Below are 20,122 nucleotides of genomic sequence, written 5' to 3' on the forward strand. Positions count from 1 at the left end.
TTAGAATCTTTCTCCCATAAATTGCAGGTCATGTATTCAAAAATTAGAAAAAACAAAAATTAAGATTCAAAAACACATAATGTTAATGTTTCATACCTCATAGTAATATTTGTTTTTAATTTATAAAAATTTCCCATAAAAAAAAGATTATCAATGAAAATAGGTAGTTACTTGTAGGAACGTTTTGGTACATGTACTTTTAAGTTCTCATTCATAGATATTTTGTTTAAGGTTAGGTAATAAGTGAGATGTTTTTAGATAAATGATACATTTGTCAGATTTTTTGTCAGATAAACTAACCGCAGAACTTCTTAAACAATCGTATATGCAATCCAAAATATTGAATGAAAAAAAAAACCACAAAAAAGAAATACGGGGAGGTACGTGTATATTGACAATCATTTGTGAATAACACTTAGATTTTGTGATCGATTGAACTGGGTAGAATGAAATTTAAAAGTCATTGTGGTTTTCTGACTTTTACAGGTTTTTTCAGAGAGAAAGCTCTGGATTATGTTTTGATTGACACTGTTCTGGGGTCATGGTGGCTTGATGGCCGATCGGGTTTCACTGATACCAACACAGTGCTAGTGGTATACAGTTGTTTTTGTTTGTTGTTGTTGTTAAATTCTATTCTCTCTTGTGTCACACCCTCTATTGATGTAAATGACAAATTGCAAATGATTTTCATTTCCAGAGAAACCATGAATCATTTTACCTAAAAGTCCATGATGCCGTTTTCCACTCTGTTTTCATTAATCTAGGTGGTTGGTTTTCATTAATCTAGGTGGTTGGTTTTCATTAATCTAGGTGGTTGGTTTTCATTAATCTAGGTGGTTGGTTTTCATTAATCTAGGTGGTTGGTTTTCATTAATCTAGGTGGTTGGTTTTCATTAATCTAGGTGGTTGGTTTTCCAGTAAATTTGATACATTTTCATCAACAGATTTGAGGAAACATGTTTAATATCTTTTGAGATAACTTCATTTTAATGCATTAAAAAGAAAACCATTTGGCAATATAGCGAGGAAAAATTATGTACACATAAGGGTATCCAATTGGCAAGGTAAATAATAATTGAGACAAATACAAATAAGGGTATCCAATATTGGCAATGATGTGAGGAAAATACACATAAAGGTATCAAATTAGCAATGTAGTGATTGAGGAAAATACAAATAAGGGTATCTAATTGGCAATGTAGTGATTGAGGAAAATACAAATAAGGGTATCTAATTGGCAATGTAGTGATTGGTGAGGCAAATACAAATAAGGGTATCTAATTGGCAATGTAGTGATTGGTGAGGCAAATACAAATAAGGGTATCAAAAATTAAATTAGCAATGTAGTGATTGAGGAAAATACAAATAAGGGTATCTAATTGGCAATGTAGTGATTGGTGAGGCAAATACAAATAAGGGTATCTAATTGGCAATGTAGTGATTGGTGAGGCAAATACAAATAAGGGTATCTAATTGGCAATGTAGTGATTGGTGAGGCAAATACAAATAAGGGTATCTAATTGGCAATGTAGTGATTGAGGAAAATACAAATAAGGGTATCTAATTGGTAATTTAGTGATTGAGGAAAATACAAATAAGGGTATCAAATTAGCAATGTAGTGATTGGTGAGGCAAATACAAATAAGGGTATCAAATTAGCAATGAAGTGATTGAGGCAAATACAAATAAGGGTATCAAATTAGCAATGTAGTGATTGAGGAAAACACAAATAAGGGTATCTAATTGGCAATGTAGTGATTGGTGAGGCAAATACAAATAAGGGTATCAAATTAGCAATGTAGTGATTGAGGAAAATACAAATAAGGGTATCAAATTAGCAATGAAGTGATTGAGGAAAATACAAATAAGGGTATCTATAATTGGCAATGTAGTAGAAAAATACACATAATGGTATCCAATTGGTAATGTTGTGACAAAAATACAAATATACCTAGATAGAAATAGAGCAAAATTTAAACTTTAAAAACAAAACCAGGATAACACTACGCCTTAATTGACCAAGTTGTAATGATTCGTAAAAAGGAGACTAAAGGAAACTTTTAAAAAAATTGGCAACATAAAATCTTCAGTGTTCAAATAACAAGCAAAGTAAAGAAGGGCATTATATCGAAGTTTCAGATCATGTACACGTGACTCTATCGAGGTTTTGCTTTCTCTTTGCTAACTGTTTGGTAAAATACGGAAATATCAGCAAATAAATGAATACCTGCTCTAATATGGTTCTTGTGTACCAGTTAAATCTCTGTTGAGTCTAACATAAAGTTGTTGAAGGGAAAGAGACCCGCTTCTATGAAGCTACAATGATGAGCCCCTAAAGAGGGGAGGGGCTTTACTCAATGACCCCAACATGACTAGGGTATTTCTTGTCAAGTCACAGGTACCTGTGTTTGTTATTGGAAAAGAAAAGATGAATCGGAAACCAATTTAAAGACATAATTAAGAAAACGTTATCATTCAGGTACAGTGTAACCTTCGTTGGATTGTGAAAAAAAACGAAATTGAGGACACTAAAGTATCATTAAGCTATTATTGGTTTTGTATCAAGTTTTCTTTTCATTACATAAGTGTCGTGTGAGGAATCTTCCAAGCATTTGATCTTGTAGGTATGAGAGATGAGTCATTTAATTGCCTGTTATTAAGGTATATGACTGTCAAAATAGTGACCAGTTTCATTTGCCCTTCACACATTTTAATTTTAAGAGAGAATTTTTTTCAGCCATCCCATTTTCTATTGTTGACAATTTGTGCTCCTTTCAAGGTCCAGTGTTCAAAGAAGCTCGCAAGCTTTTACGGAAAACGGAGAGACGCGTTATCCCTCAGATCTCTGTTACTATCTATGTCGGCTGATGGGAGTGTTTGAAAAGTTTGAATATTTTTTGTAATTTGGTGCAAAAACGTGTTGTGAGGGAATTCAGCCCACATTACCTGGGGGATTTCATCATTTTTTTCTATTATTGATATTATTGAGGGAAAAAAAAGAAGATAATTTCAGAATCATTTTCCGTACTGATTGCACCCATATGGTGCTTGGATATGTAGTGTCAGAATCAGCGATGGCTGTCATGTCTGTCAAAGTGAAAGACATCTCTATCGTATATCTTAAAAGATCCTACCACTTAACAAATAGAGTTGTGTTTGCGGAGATGTTTCTCGTTTGGGTTTCCTATTTTTTATTCACATGAATGAACACACTATACTATATCTTTACCCTCCCAACAAATTGATATCGTTCAGATAAATTAAACTTTACACCTGAGCAATTCAGCCTCTTCACTTGACCACAGATGATAATATTCTTCCTCGGTTTTCGATCAGGGCCCTGTCAGAAAATGGCCGTGACAATTTCTTAGTGTGACAGACAGACTGAAGATTTAGGGTCGATAGTGACTTTCGACCATTCTCCTAGATGAATTCTGTATCTGTCTGTCGTATAAAGCTAACTGAATTCTGTATCTGTTCACTCGTATTAATTCTCCACACATTGAGTGACATTTGACCAATCACTGTGATTGCTTTTGTAATTTGATAGGATTCATTTAATTAATTTAATATTGTGATGTTATTTTTCATCAAGATTTATTTAGAAATGACCATACCACAAAATGACAAATAAATTCTTCGACAAAATTGTGCCGAATATTTTGTAAATTCTGTACCAGAAAAAAAATATATACACTTTTGTTAGTTTTTGTAATTTTTTATTCTTAACCTGATAATCTGAGTTGGCAATTTATTGTCATTGATGATTTTATCTTTACAATTCAACTAAGATAGAACTAGAAAATTGACCAGAATCTCCAAAATTTTATATCTTTTGAAACAATAAATACTGTTCCAAAAACAACAAATCCTTCAATAAAAATCTAACATGGCCATTCAGAAATTAAATAAAAAATATGAAGGAAAAATAAAAATAAAATAAAAATGATTTAAAAAAATAAAAAATAAAATAAAATGAAATCTTTAAATGTACAAAATTATGGACACTTTCTAACTTAATTTTTAGGGAGAATTTAAATAGAACAAGGGCAGAAATCTTAATTGTTAGTTTGCAGATTCCCATTTATCGACAGGTATATAACTGATAAACGATAAACTACATGAATGTTTGAGTTACCTTTACATAATTCTGAGTTGTCGGATTCTTTCATTGTAGGAAATTAAACATATTGCTGTGTGTAACTTATTGATAGTTTCAAGTACCATGTCATCGGAATTGGTCCAATCTATTCATTATTATAACAAAATCCTCGAAATAAAAACAATTTAACAAAGCTGTTTCAATACAGATTTAATCTTCAGGGGAAGCCATTTTGTTATTTTCAGACAAGTGTTTCTGTTTTTTGCTTCGTGATGGATATCCGATGTATCGTTTAATCCTTCCGACAATCCCAGCAAATGATACGTCTCCCATCATCCTTTGTTCCGAAGGGATCGTAGGGTTAGTGTTCAATAAATTCTGTTATCATGGAATTATTAGTATAATTCTGAGCGTCAGCGTTTGTCTAAATTGGCTGGTAATCAGGCATTAATTCTATTGATTTAGTCGGAAAATTACAGCTTAAGTGGTTCTGTTCTACACCAAACAAATGAAAATTGAATAAAATTTTTGTTTGCATAGTAATTACGCTGTATTAAATGAAAATCCTTATACTGTTGAATAGGATAAGAGCAGTGGGCTACAAACATCTCCGTTAGCACACGTCAGTCGTCTGTTTTAAAAAGAACTCTTCCACACCTCAATAGAGATACAATTCAGGGAAATGAATCGTCATCCGATAGTCGAGGTAGGACAGGATATTCAATTCTTTGATCTCATCAATACTGTCAGGTAAAAATACGTTTAGAAACTAAATACGGAGATATCAACATCACACCGCTGGAGATCGGGGTCCTGTCATGCCTGAATGGACATGATAAATAATATCAAAATCCTGCACACGATTTACCCATCATCCTTTCATAAGTCTCCCAAGTCCAATTGTTAAACTGTCATGTCTGTTGAAATTAACGCAATTATTAGTTTTAATTAGGAACGAAAATTATAGCTAGGGAAGGTTGGAGATTTGTAAAGAAAAAAGATTATCGTTGTCATAAATTGATGACCTAGGCCATCGGCTTCAGAAACTGCATGGTCAACTTGAAATTTAAAAAAATCTTCTTTTTGCCTTTAATTGGTAGTTTAATTATTAAACAAATCATCAAAACTATGAATAGATTTTTGTCATCTTTGTTGTTTTTGAACCTATATTGACATGTACATCCTATAAATAAAAATATTTTTGAAATATTTTGAAATTGGCATAACTCGATCTACCAAAGTTAATCTTTATTTCTGGGTTAAGCTGATCTGCCTTCACTACAGGAGTTGTGAAATGATTGTGTGTATAACATAGGGTTGATTTAATAGGGCAGAGATTAGGAATTTGGACCATGTAAATTCTGACTGCTTAGAAAATAATTTTATTTATTAGCCCAACAATCTGATAAAACAGGATGTTTCAGTGCAGACATGTGAATAAGTTTCTTTCAGGTTTTTTAATTACTTATGGATCATTGTTATTGTTACTGATTAAATTCATTTTTAATTAAAAAAATGATATGACAATGATGATAGATAATTTGCTCATGATGGGGACATTTGGTAATTGTATTTTTTTATTGGGACAACTAAGTGGCTAATCAGATTAGTAAGTGGGGTAATCGATCCTATATTTTTGTGATTGGGACGTTTTAATGATGAGGACACTGATTGACAACTGAAATGCTACGTAATCTAGAACCACACAGCTAGTCGACTATCATTACAGGCACATATAGTGATAAACAGCTTTAAATAAAAGCACATAAAGTGACAAAATGAAAACATAGGTATCTCTCATATATATAAAAATATAAATGGCAATCCGTTTACGGCCATAAATGATGTCCGCAAATTATAGGATCCAAAAGACATTCCTCATGTAATGACCAAGACAAATACACATAAGACCATTTCTTTAATTGTCCATCCCTTTAGAATCGGCGTCTTTTTTAACGGAGTGGTTTATTTCCTGTATAAGATGACGAAAGGTCACTTTCAGTCTGTCATTGTATCATGAACTTCTTTTTAAGATAGAAAAGTTGGATGAGATTTTTGATAATTATTGTGTATTTTACTTTTTTCAGACACAGGTGATTGTGATGAAGCCTTTGAACCTGTGGTTAACAATTCGAGTACCGGCCATGACACTGAGGAACGTCTCAATTATTCTCCTACGGCCTCTCTTGTTAACACAGCAGCAGACGACACCGACCACCCCCCTGTGTACATACCCGAAGATATCCCTATACCAAAGCAGTTTGAACTCAAAGAATCCAAGAAATTCCAAGGTCTTGGTGTCTGGGCGAAGGTTGATATCCCTGCAGGGCAGAAATTTGGACCCTTCACAGGAATTCTGAAAAACGACCTTGAAAATTTATCATGTGCATGGGAGGTAGGTTTACCAAATTAATTTTTCCTTTAAATTTCACAATAACTAGATACATTTGAAGATTTTGTGATTTTCAGGACTAAATCTGCGATTATACAGCAGTGTAAATTCAATAAGCCAGTGAGATTTTTTCCTTTGCAAAAAACATTGAATAAGAAATCCTGTTCGTTCTATATTTGATAACATTTATATATAAAGAGAGAGAGGCGTATCATATTAACCCTAATTTTGCAGTATATTTAGCTCTGAGGATTCCAACCCAAATTTAATTAATATCCTTTGAAATTCCTTCAAATAAAATATTCCATATTCTTAAAGGTCACTTTAACACTTAAAATGTCAAAGCAGATATGTTACCTCCACTGACAAAAGAGTTCTGATAGTAGATATATTTGTCATAATATATCATGTCGGTGTTAATTAATAAGTGAAACCTTTCACTGAATTTAACGAAAGTTCGACCTTAAATCTAATAATGCATATGGAAAATTTTAAATTAAGAAAAATGATGAAACTGGGGCCTAGTTATGACATAACTATGACATGTCCTGGGCTCTAAATACCATTTTTGTTTCAAAGCCTCGCTGGACCGATACCACAGCCATATATTCAAAAGTGCCACACCTGTATTTTACTACCCACGAAAGTCAATAAAAAGATTCTAATATTTATGTAACAGATATGTTTTGAATTGTCCCTTTTGTCTGTGTATTGTAAATTCATTTGGTCACAAGGAAATCAAACCCATTTGTCTTCGACCTTCAGACTTGAGGATAAGGCTGGTCATTAATTCAATGTTCGATATGTATAGGTAGATCATCTCCACTCAGCAGGCGTCCTGTATTATTGTAATCACTTCCCGATATTTTAAATCCTCGTACAGATCCTTTGACCATAAATTACTTTTATTTGCATTTAAATACAATGTGAACTTCTCAGAAGTAATTTAAGAGTGATTTACACACTTCAAAATGTAAATTTTTGCATAGTTTTCAGCCATTTTTGAGAAGTACTGTCCGGTTTGTGTTTTTGTATTTACATATTGTACTACTGGTTATGTAGATAATTATACTACAGCTGCAGATGTCCTGTTTGACTGTCCATGTAACATATTAAATGGTTAGGACATGTCTGGAGTCGATCTGTATTAATCCGTCAAAGTTCCAGTGTTTCATCAGGTATACCTGGTGTATCGTGTTGTTCAACCTGCTCTGAAAAAAAAACAGTGGTAAAAAACCTCTTTCCTGTCCAGGAAGGTCATATATATATATATATATACATTTTCATGTCTGGAAAAAAATAGAAAACAAAAACGGTAGATATGAATGACCATGTATCTTGAAACAGTTTATGCGCCTTGGGAGGGGGGTATAATTTGCAGAAAAGGCAGTTATTATTTTGAAAGACAATGTAATAAATCAGTTTTACTTACAACCCCAGTTCATTTGACTTTAAAGACACCATGGAATGAAGACAGGAGGTATTGAAGATAAACAAGATTCACTTTATTTAATGGTGGTACATAAAAACATAAATAGCACCACAGAGTTAAACTGACTTTTAATCTACATTAACAAACACTAAAACTTCTACTACTACTATAACACTATTAGGGAAGTATTCCACACTTCTATATATATATCCATCTACCTTGTACCACAAGCTACATTCAGGTATATAAGCTATCACATTTTTGCAATCGCAATGGTGCACAGAGATTAGCATAAAATCACAAAATTCAAAATACAAATTTTAAATACAAAATGTACTCAAATATTATCACCCGCAACTCTCCCAAACATAGACAAAAACTCTCACACTACATATATCCTACATTCTGGACACAAAAACACACACTGAACATCAATAATTTCTTCCTAATATGTTAAAACACTTTCATAAACAAAAGTATACATTTCGAACAAAGGGACACAACTTACAAAATCCACTCCCATTACAACAATATATTAGTTTTGAAGAATAATTAACCAAAAAACGGCAATAATGTCTTCAAAATTCCACTGTGAAATCTTTGCATATTTTATTTGTTATGGATTATATCATACATGTACCTCACACTTACGGTATTTTTTTTATTTCAAAAAAGAGATTTTTTCTTTCTTGAAATATTTCAGAAATTGTTTTGAAGGGACACTTGTCCTTAGAAAAAGCGTGTTTTTCTGGAGGTGGAGTTTGATGGAGAAACTTCATACTTTGGGAGAACTGTGTATAGTTGGAATAGTATGCGAGAAAATCCATACTAAATTTCTTTGACAAAGAAATGCCTCAAATGGACCCATTATTTATGGACAATGTTTGATATTAACTCTGCTGTATAGATAGGGTTGTTATTTGGTGAATTATGTTCATTTGTTTGTGATATTAACTCTGCTGTATAGATAGGGTTGTTATTTGGTGAATTATGTTCATTTGTTTGTGAGGTCGAATTCGGAGAAACATGCAGGCAGTCTGCTCCTTGCCACTGTCTAAAAGGGCTTATACTCACAGGAGTTTGACATGTTCCTACGACACAGAATAAAAAAATAACCAAAGTATCCAAAACCCTAGGATCCTACCCCTAGATCCTTAATTAGGTTCAATTCTTTATTCTGGGCGTAGGTGCATGTCAAACCCCTGTGTGTATACCCCTTAATCAAACCACATAAAACTGAAAAAGTGGGTGTTAGCGTAGCGTGACTGGGTATGGGTGAATCCTATCTCGATAAAAGTGCAAGATGTTATTTAAAACGTACCAGCATCAATTGTCTTTGTCGTGAGGTAAATTGTATGTCTGTTTTCCCGTAGCAGGGATAATCGTGTGCCGGATGGACTGCGGTGAAATAGTATCTACACCACACAGGATGGGTCTGTGTTTGGGATGAGGATCTACGCCTTTCTATCAGATACTGTGTTAAATCATCACAATTGTTTTATTGTGTGATAAAAGTCTTATCACTGCGAGGAATCTCCGACAGGTATTCCTTTCTCACCTTTACAGGTATGCATTTCTTACCTGTCTTTGTAGGGGGTTCGGTACTGACGAACGAGGATGATTTGAAACTGCAGGTACCTGCATGTTAAATCAGTTTCGTAATAAAAAAAACTTTAAAGTCTTTAAGTATGAATGCTAGGCCATTAAACTTGTGTTGTACCTACCCAGAACAATTCAAGTGTTGTCTTTTTTCAATAATGGAGAAATTGTCATTATGGATAAAATACAAAGGTAGGATGGTTGCCTTTCGTACAATAGACAATGGAGGACAACATACAATACATATTACAGTTATTGTGTTGTAGAGACAAGGAACAATGAATAATGGACGGGTCATTTTTGTTTTATTTTTTTACACATTTTTTATAGTTCATAATAAATAATATTTCTTAAATCATGAAAATATATAAAATCTCTGTCAAATTACAAATATGAAATGAACTTTAGAAAATTAATTAAATTGAAAGATTTGGATAATATTCAAAAGTTTTCAAAGATATCAACAAATTTTTAACAATTGATAAAAGCAAGAACATTCAAATTCTTTATTGTAATTGAAAAGCGACAGTTTTCTCCATTCTCAGGTGGTTATACTCTGGTAAATCTCCTGCCCTACACCTTTCCCCATTCTGTCAAATCCCCATTCAAACTGTTCCTGTATGCTGTTAAGTCACCTACAACCTTTAAAATCACCGTACTAGTTACAATTTCATGAAGATATTGTGGGGTAAAACTAATTCACCCACAAAAACTTTCTTTTCTTCTCCTTCCGAAATTAAGACATACCAATTATTATCGTGTCATGAAGATATTTCAACTGAAATGACTTTTGGAGGGGGTATGCATGTCATTTTCATACAGACCAAAATTTTCATTGAGTCCGGTCCTATAACATATTTAATGTTTTTTTCATTCCCACAACTTCCAATATGTTATGTCAACGAAAGGCATGGGGTCATTCAGTGCGAAAGGATCGCGCTTCAATGACATTCTTTGATCATCTCTAGTTTCGCAGTGATGAGCACAAAAATTACAGGTAAACTATTTTAATTTGAGTCTATGTTTGGTGTATAGGCCTTGGTAAGGAAGCTTGCTTCTAATTTTGTAAGTTGCACTCCAGGAGGACAAACTGAGGTTTTGTTTTGACGTGTGAAATGTTTATATACAAATCGTAGTACAATCAACGATGACTCAAGTAATGTATTTTGGGTTGTTTGACATGTGAACAGATCTCCTACTATTACTAGAGGGTAGGGCCTCTTTTAAACGTAAAATTATACTGCCTGTCCATCCTGTGACAATATGGGGACAAAGCGGGTGTAAACGGATACATCACTGGAACTTTATATTTTAAATTGTCATCGGGCAAGATTTGAAATTAGAATGCATCAAAACTTTAACAATATTAATTTGAAATGATTGAATTAAACTTCATTTATAAAAAATAAATGAAAAAATTTAAAAGTTTGAATATCTGTTTTATTTAGAATGGGATACATGGTGGTAGTACGACATGTACCCAGGGGTATGGAGAAACGGGGACTGGTTATTGGCCTTGGGGTCAGGTAGTGGGGGCTGGGTAGTGGCCTTGGGGTTGGGAAGTGGGGACTGGGTAGTGGCCTTGGGGTTGGGAAGTGGAGACTGGGTAGTGGCCTTGGGGTTAGGAAGTGGGGGCTGGGTAGTGGCCTAGGGGTAGGGAAGTGGGGACTGGGTAGTGGCCTAGGGGTTGGGAAGTGGGGACTGGGTAGTGGCCTTGGGGTTGGGAAGTGGAGACTGGGTAGTGGCCTAGGGGTTGGGAAGTGGGGGCTGGGTAGTGACCTAGGGGTTGGGAAGTGGGGACTGGTTATTGGCCTAGGGGTGGGGAAGTGGGGGCTGGGTAGTGGCCTAGGGGTTAGGAAGTGGGGGCTGGGTAGTGACCTAGGGGTTGGGAAGTGGGGACTGGTTATTGGCCTTGGGGTTGGGAAGTGGGGGCTGGGTAGTGACCTAGGGGTTGGGAAGTGGGGACTGGGTAGTGGCCTAGGGGTGGGGACTGGGGACTGGGTAGTGGCCTAGGGGTTTGGAAGTGGGGGCTGGGTAGTGACCTAGGGGTGGGGACTGGGGACTGGGTAGTGGCCTAGGGGTTTGGAAGTGGGGGCTGGGTAGTGACCTAGGGGTGGGGACTGGAGACTGGGTAGTGGCCTAGGGGTTGGGAAGTGGGGGCTGGGTAGTGACCTTGGGGTTAGGAAGTGGGGACTGGGTAGTGGCCTTGGGGTTGGGAAGTGGAGACTGGGTAGTGGCCTTGGGGTAGGGAAGTGGGGACTGGGGTAGTGACCTTGGGGTTGGGAAGTGGGGGCTGGGTAGTGGCCTTGGGGTAGGGAAGTGGGGGCTGGGTAGTGGCCTTGGGGTTGGGAAGTGGGGGCTGGGTAGTGGCCTAGGGGTTGGGAAGTGGGGGCTGGGTAGTGGCCTAGGGGTTGGAAGTGGGGTGGTGTGCCTAGGGTTGGGAAGGGGATGGAGCCTGGGGTTGGGAAGTGGGTGGTAGTGGCCTAGGGTAGGAAGGTGGGACTGGTTGTGGTTGTGTGGAGTTGGGCCAGGGGTGGCTGGGGTAGGAAGTGGGGCTGGGGAGTGGCCTAGGGTTTTGGGAAGTGGGGGCTGGGTAGTGACCTAGGGGTTGGGAAGTGGGGGCTGGGTAGTGGTCTAGGGGTTGGGAAGTGGGGACTGGGTAGTGGCCTAGGGGGTTGGGAAGTGGGGGCTGGGTAGTGGCCTAGGGGTTAGGAAGTGGGGACTGGGTAGTGGCCTAGGGGTTAGGTAGTGGGGGCTGGGTAGTGACCTAGGGGTTAGGAAGTGGGGGCTGGGTAGTGACCTTGGGGTTGGGAAGTGGGGGCTGGGTAGTGACCTTGGGGTTAGGAAGTGGGGACTGGGTAGTGACCTTGGGGTTAGGAAGTGGGGACTGGGTAGTGGCCTAGGGGTTAGGAAGTGGCGACTGGGTAGTGACCTTGGGGTTGGGAAGTGGGGGCTGGGTAGTGACCTTGGGGTTAGGAAGTGGGGACTGGGTAGTGGCCTAGGGGTTAGGAAGTGGGGACTGGGTAGTGACCTTGGGGTTGGGAAGTGGGGGCTGGGTAGTGACCTAGGGGTTAGGAAGTGGGGACTGGGTAGTGACCTTGGGGTTAGGAAGTGGGGACTGGGTAGTGGCCTAGGGGTTAGGAAGATGGGATGAGGTATTGGCCTAGGGGTGGAAAGGTGGGATGGTGTAGAGGGCCAAGGGGTGGGGAAGTGGGGACTCACCCCCGGGAGAGTGGCCTAGGTTTTGGGAAGTGGAGGCTGAGTATTGGCCTAGGGGTGCAGGAAGGTGGGATGATGTTACAGTAGCCTGGATGATTGAGACTGGGTAGTGACTTAGGGGTTATTGAAAATAATTTAGAGATGAGATGACTGGGTAGTGGTATGAGGGAAAGGGGGTTTGATTGAATGGTAATGGTGGGTGGATACAAAAGGTGGGGAACGGGTAGTAGTAGAGATGATATTTAGGAGGCACATTATAACGTTTAAGATGTAGTGATAAAGATACTGTTTTGTGTACTTCAGGCATATAACTAACAATTCTTTTGAGGTGATGACTCACTTGTCATTTTTTACATTTTAAATCAACCTTATAGCGGTACAGCCAATCTAAATAGTACCTTTCACAGTCAAATAGTTTTGTTATTTTTTCTTAAACAGACATTATAAAGCAGTTTTTACTCACTGTGAAAACCTCCTATTGATGTATGTATCACTAGGTAGAACATTTACTATACTGTTTACTCACGGATTCCAGAGTGATCACCGATTTATATGTGGTAACGTTGTGGTCACACACCGCTGAGCAGTGAGGTGGCATCTCAGCTTTGATCTCCTGTTTACCCCATCGGCAGACATACTTGGCCGATTAAACTCAGTGTGTACATAAGTAACTGATAGATACAAATCATTCTATATTACTGGGGGTAATTGATCGTAACTGTCAAACCAGTTAACTTACGATTTATTTATATTTCAAGTACATGTAGGTGTTACCGAAAAGATATGGAAACTTTAATTGCATGATTATGTAACGAAATACAATGTAATCTTTAAGTGATTTTGTAATGAAATACAAAGTATGATTTTATTTCCTTGATTTGGTAATTAGATACAATGTAGACTTAAATTAATTTTGTAATTAAATATAATGTAGACTTTAATTCATTTTGTATTGAAATACAATGAAGAATGTCATTGACTTTGTGATTAAATACAATGTAAACTTTAATTGAATTTGTAGTGAAATACATTATAATCTTTAAATGATTAAGCAATGGAGTATATATGATGTTAACTTTAATTGATTTCATAACACAAATACAATGTAAAATCTAATTAATTATATACAAGACTTACACACAATACAGGATAGATATGTCCTTGTCTTGTGTTTAAAATTGTATTTATGTGTTAGCTGTAAATATCCTTTTACTTTAAGGTGTAAAATCAATATCTAAAGTGAAAATAATGAAAGACAAATCTTGTTATAGTAAATATATGTTTGATAATGGCAGCATTCCATTGATCTGTCACCCAAATTGTATTCCTTTGGATGTTTACTAGAACAGATCAAGAGGTCCACATTATTTTGGTTTTAATATAATTTTTAGACTTGGTTGTAACTAGGGTGTCAATGGTTTACAATCTAAATATTTACGTATCTGAAGCTATGATGTTGACGCCATGATGTTGACGGTATCTGAAGCCATGATGTTGACGGACTGTTGAAATGATAGCTCCGAACCCAGCAGCTGGAAAGGATAACTCTATCATTACTCCAGGATATTTTTCAGTTTACAAATTTTGCTTAAAAAAAGAAAAGAAACTGAAAGGTTATCTCAAATGTTATGATTTGTAAACATAAAATATGCCTTTTAAAAACGGAAAATATTATTTTACAAGCACTGTAATGAAATATCCTGTGCTGGAAGTGTAAACAGTATGTATCGCTAGTTATCTGAAAGTTGGCACTGTTATGTCTATAAAACCATGCCTCATTTGATAATTTGTAAAGTAAAACCTTGACATACCCCCATATATATACAGTAAAACCTTGATAGAAATAATACCCCTCATTTAAATACATTGAAACCTTGATATAATGTTCTTTTATTTATATACCGTAAAACCTTGACAAAAATAATGCCCCTCATTTATATACAGTAAAACCTTGATATAATGCCCCTCATTTATATACAGTAAAACCTTGATATAATGCCCCTCATTTATATACAGTAAAACCTTGATATAATGCCCCTTGTTTATATACAGTTAAACCTTGATATAATGCCCCTCATTTATATACCGTAATACCTTGATATAATGCCCCTCATTTACATCAAGTAAAACCTTCTTTTAATGCCCCTCATTTATATACAATAAAACCTTGATATAATGTCCCTCATTTATATAAAGTACAGCATTGATATAATGCCCCTCATTTATATACAGTAAAACCTTGATATAATGCCCCTCATGTATATACAGTAAAACCTTGTTATAATGCCCCTCATTTATATACCGTAAAACCTTGATATCATGCCCCTCATTTATATAAAGTACAGCATTGATATAATACCCCTCATTTATACAGTAAACCTTGATATAATACCCCTCATTTATACAGTAAACTTTAGTATAATGCCCCTCATTTATACAGTAAACCTTGATATAATACCCCTCATTTATACAGTAAACCTTGATATAATACCCCTCATTTATACAGTAAACCTTGATATAATACCCCTCATTTATACAGTAAACCTTGATATACTGCCCCTCATTTATACAGTAAACCTTAATTGATATCCTGCCCCTCATTTATACAGTAAACCTTGATATACTGCCCCTCATTTATACAGTAAACCTTGATATACTGCCCCTCATTTATACAGTAAACCTTGATATACTGCCCCTCATTTATACAGTAAATCTTGATATACTGCCCCTCATTTATACAGTAAACCTTGATATACTGCCCCTCATTTATACAGTAAACCTTGATATACTGCCCCTCATTTATAAACCGTAAAACATTGATATAATGCCCCTCATTTATATACAGTAAAACCTTGATATAATGCCCCATGTTTATATACAGTAAAACCTTGATATAATACCCCTCATTTATACAGTAAACCTTAATTGATATCCTGCCCCTCATTTATACAGTAAACCTTGATATACTGCCCCTCATTTATACAGTAAACCTTGATATACTGCCCCTCATTTATACAGTAAACCTTGATATACTGCCCCTCATTTATACAGTAAACCTTGATATACTGCCCCTCATTTATACAGTAAACCTTGATATACTGCCCCTCATTTATAAACCGTAAAACATTGATATACTGCCCCTCATTTATACAGTAAACCTTGGTATAATGCCCCTCATTTATACAGTAAACCTTGATATACTGCCCCTCATTTATAAACCGTAAAACATTGATATAATGCCCCTCATTTATATACAGTAAAACCTTGATATAATGCCCCATGTTTATATACAGTAAAACCTTGATATAATGCCCCTCATTTATATACCGTAAAACCTTGATATAATGTCCCTCGTTTATATAAACAGTAACTTTGAAATAATGCCCCTCATGTATCAAACCTTCTTATAATGCCCCTCATTTATATACAATAAAACCTTGATATAATGCCCCTCATTTAAATCAAGTAAAACCTTGATATAATGTCCCTCATTTATATACAGTAAAACCTTGATATAATGCCACTCATTTATACAGTAAAACCTTGATATAATGCCACTCATTTATACAGTAAAACCTTGATATAATGCCCCTCATTTATATACAGTAAAACCTTGTTATAATGCCCCTCGTTTATATAAACAGTAACCTTGAAATAATGCCCCTCATGTATCAAACCTTCTTATAATGCCCCTCATTTATATACAATAAAACCTTGATATAATGCCCCTCATTTAAATCAAGTAAAACCTTGATATAATGCCCCTCATTTATATACAGTAAAACCTTGAAATAATGCCCCTCATTTATACAAAAAAAAACTTGTTATAATGCTCCTCATTTATATACAGTAAAACCTTGATATAATGCCACTCATTTATATACAGTAAAAACTTGAAATAATGCCCCTCATTTATATACAGTAAAATCTTGTTATAATGCTCCTCATTTATATAAACCTTGTTATAACTGCCCTCGTTTATATACATTAAAACCTTGATATAATTTCCCTCATTTATATACAGTAAAACCTTGATATAATTTCCCTCATTTATATACAGTAAAACCTTGATATAAGGCCCCCCCTCCTATTTTATACATTAAAACCTTGATATAATACCCCTAATTTATATATAGTACAGCATTGATATATACCTTACCATCATATCATAAAACCTTGAACTTTAAATCTATGTGTACAGAAAATCTCCCGAACTTCTCAATAGGTTGTATAATTAGCCTGCTCTTATTTACACCATGGTATCACAACACCAACTTCTACATCTGATTAGTCCTCAGTGGTCATTGGTCAAGGCTGAAAGTTGAAAGGTCACACTTATTTTATGAAATAAAAAGCTTGTGTACAATATATTTATCACATGAAGTGTGGTAGGTATAGTTCCCATATTAGAAGGATGGGTCATACCCTGGGTCGGAAGCCTTGATGACAAGGGGATGATGGCTCTAGGATTCTGCTAATAGTTTGTCAGCACAGCCGAAGTGTCCCTTATCTAGTGTATATACCATGAGGATAGCCACCCAAACAGTAGTCCTGTATGTTTTATATTATGGCAATATCGCTCTCTCACAGATATCAAATTCTGATTCAAATTTAACGATGAAAAAAATGAAGAAGACCTAGATTTCCGATGAAAGGTTGCCTTGGTAACAGTTTTTCACTTTTATGCCCATTTTAATTTAACTTCATTATAAAAAGTATTAAAAACTAGATGTATCTCTGCACAGTAGCCAGACACACTGTCATAACCAGTGTGTGCAATCAAGAGGTGTCTTGTTTTCTATCTAGGCAGATTATAGCACCATGCAGAGAGAGGACACAGTTGAAGGCAGTTCGGATAGCTTCGAGTCACCTTCCTCTGTTTATCACTGTAAAGCTGGCATAGTGGGAGGGGTGTGAATTATTTTCTTGTTGTTGTTTCATTCTAAAGATTACCTACATCCGCCCTTCACATGTTAAGATTTAGCAATATATCTGTAATTCCAGTCCTGTTTGCCTGTCCCTATATATTCCAATGATTGATATTTTGACCGTCAGCCTCAGATTTTTCACACTCTTCCATCCAGTCATCACTATTTCTTACTATAAACATTATAAACAGCTTATTTAAGTAAAAAAATATATATATGTTTACTATTGTCTTTACAGTATGACTACATATCATATTAATATTACTTAGATATCATTGCCCTAGAATTAAAAATACACATTGTACAGAAATTTGTGTATCAGTATATTTTTGTTTTTAATTTAATAATAAGATTTTTATTGATCTAATAACTTTTGTTACTTTCATCAAATAAACTTGTAAAAAATACTTTTAGTTTGAATGATCATTATAATGTTATCTTATCAAGAATCAATAAAATATCTTATCAATGTATTCAAGTTATCTATGAATAAACAAGTGAAGAAATTAAAGAAAAAAAGTTTGTATTTATACGAGGTTATAATCTTAAAAGTGCTTCATTTGTATTTGCTAACCGTCACAGTTATATGTTCCAGATGAAATAGGATCATGTACACAACTGTCATAAAATAACAAAAACATGTTATTGTTTTAAAAATCAGGAGACACACAGCCGTGACAATGCGAGATATAATCAAGGCTGTATCACCCATGTATATATAAATGTTGCCTCCCCTGAATGTAGGGGACGTCTATATCGTAATGACACTAGTTTGCACGCCCGCGGTTGTCACGGCAAGAGATGTAGTGCTATCTTCCTGTCCAGTGCTAACAGAATGCTGGGAAAATCTTTGTGCGTCAGATAAGAAATTGGTATTTATGACATAATCTTCTCTATCTTATGTTTTGCAGGAATATGATCACGTTTTTTTCCCATTTCATTATCGAATCGACCACTTCATCAGTGGCAAACCACTTGAAGTCCTCCCCTTGTATATGGCTAAGAGCCCTTGTGATGTGCTCATACATTGCCGTTCCATGTATTCTGTCACGAATCTGCTGCAAACCTACGGTAAATGTTTTTAAATCATTAGTGGTGCCTCAGTATCTCAAGTACTCTCTACTCTATATGATCATGTTAAACTTGGCAGGACAGTTGTACATATGGAATTGTCTTAGTTAACATAAGCCCCATCCCTTAATACCCTACGTCCATTACAGAGTTTCTTAACCTCTGTTCATACTCATATATAAGTATGACCCACACAATTCTGTTCATACTTATATATAAGTAAGACCGTCTTAATGCTGTTCATACTGATATATAAGTATGACCCTCACAATTCTGTTCATACTCATATATAAGTATGACCGTCTTAATGCTGTTCATACTGATATATAAGTATGACAGTCACAATTCTGGTCATACTTATATATAAGTATGACCCTCACAATTCTGTTCATACTCATATATAAGTATGACCCTCACAATTCATACATAACGATAACCATACATATTCTCTGATAATCCTAAAAAAAAAAAAAAATCTGTTTTCTGTACAATGATACCATGGACAGTCAGTAACCCATGGTTACTACCATCAATAACCAATAGTATACAAAACTTTCCATGATGCCCAACATACAGATACAGTAAAAGCATATTTTTTTCTGTAGATAACCTGTTGTACTAAGTCTGTAAAGAATGAAATTACCCTGAAAAAAAAGATTATATAATGAGCATGCACTGCCAAATTTCCCCTAGTGTATCAAAGTACCAAAGACCTGGGTTCGAGTCCTGTTGGAGCGCGAGTCCTGTTGGAGCGCGAGTCCTGATAGAGCGCGAGTCCTGTTGGAGCGCGAGTCCTGTTGGTGCGCGAATCCTGTTGGTACGCGAATCCTGTTGGAGCGTTCAACACAAATGTGGTTTTCCTTCTAAAATCTTTCAAACTTATGTAATAGGATTGGGAAAATGTAATGACCAGACATTAGAACTCAAATTTTGGACTTTCAAACTCTAAACATTTGAGCTCCCTGGCCACTAGCCTCCAGCCTCCAGCCCAGTCCGGTTTCGCTACATTCCTCCCTCCTTAAAGTCTTTGACTCCACAAGACACTAAACCATCTTCCACTGGTATTAAGTTTGGCAGAAAATTTAATAGGAAAGGGAAAATGTAACAACCTGACTGGACTTGAACCCAAAACCTCGGGACTGTTGACGGACAAACTAACCATTGAGCTACTTGGCCACCAGCATTCTGCTCAATCCTGCTCCAATAGTTAATTTACTCAGGGTCTATAACACAAAATGTCTACATGTACATGTGCTAGATAAGTGTCAAACAGATTACATCATTCAAACTCTCAGACAGATTACAAAATCAAGTAAATTAAGATGGGTGTTGTTTTCCTATCATGTTAATCACTGGAGAGAAAGATGATGACTAGGTAT

At 35.8% G+C, this 20,122-nt stretch overlaps 1 protein-coding gene across 1 annotated transcript in view; it reads left to right on the forward strand.

Annotated features, from left to right (window-relative positions):
- LOC117344918 (histone-lysine N-methyltransferase PRDM16-like) overlaps positions 1–20,122 on the forward strand; it is a 139,887-nt gene that overhangs the window by 59,288 nt on the left and 60,477 nt on the right. Inside the window, exon 2 of the mRNA XM_033907802.1 lies at positions 6,190–6,497. Within this exon, the coding sequence (XP_033763693.1) occupies positions 6,190–6,497 (308 nt within the window). The remainder of the gene's footprint in view (positions 1–6,189; positions 6,498–20,122) is intronic.

Source organism: Pecten maximus, chromosome 16 (assembly GCF_902652985.1).
Source record: "Pecten maximus chromosome 16, xPecMax1.1, whole genome shotgun sequence".
Taxonomy (NCBI): Eukaryota; Metazoa; Mollusca; class Bivalvia; order Pectinida; family Pectinidae; genus Pecten; species Pecten maximus.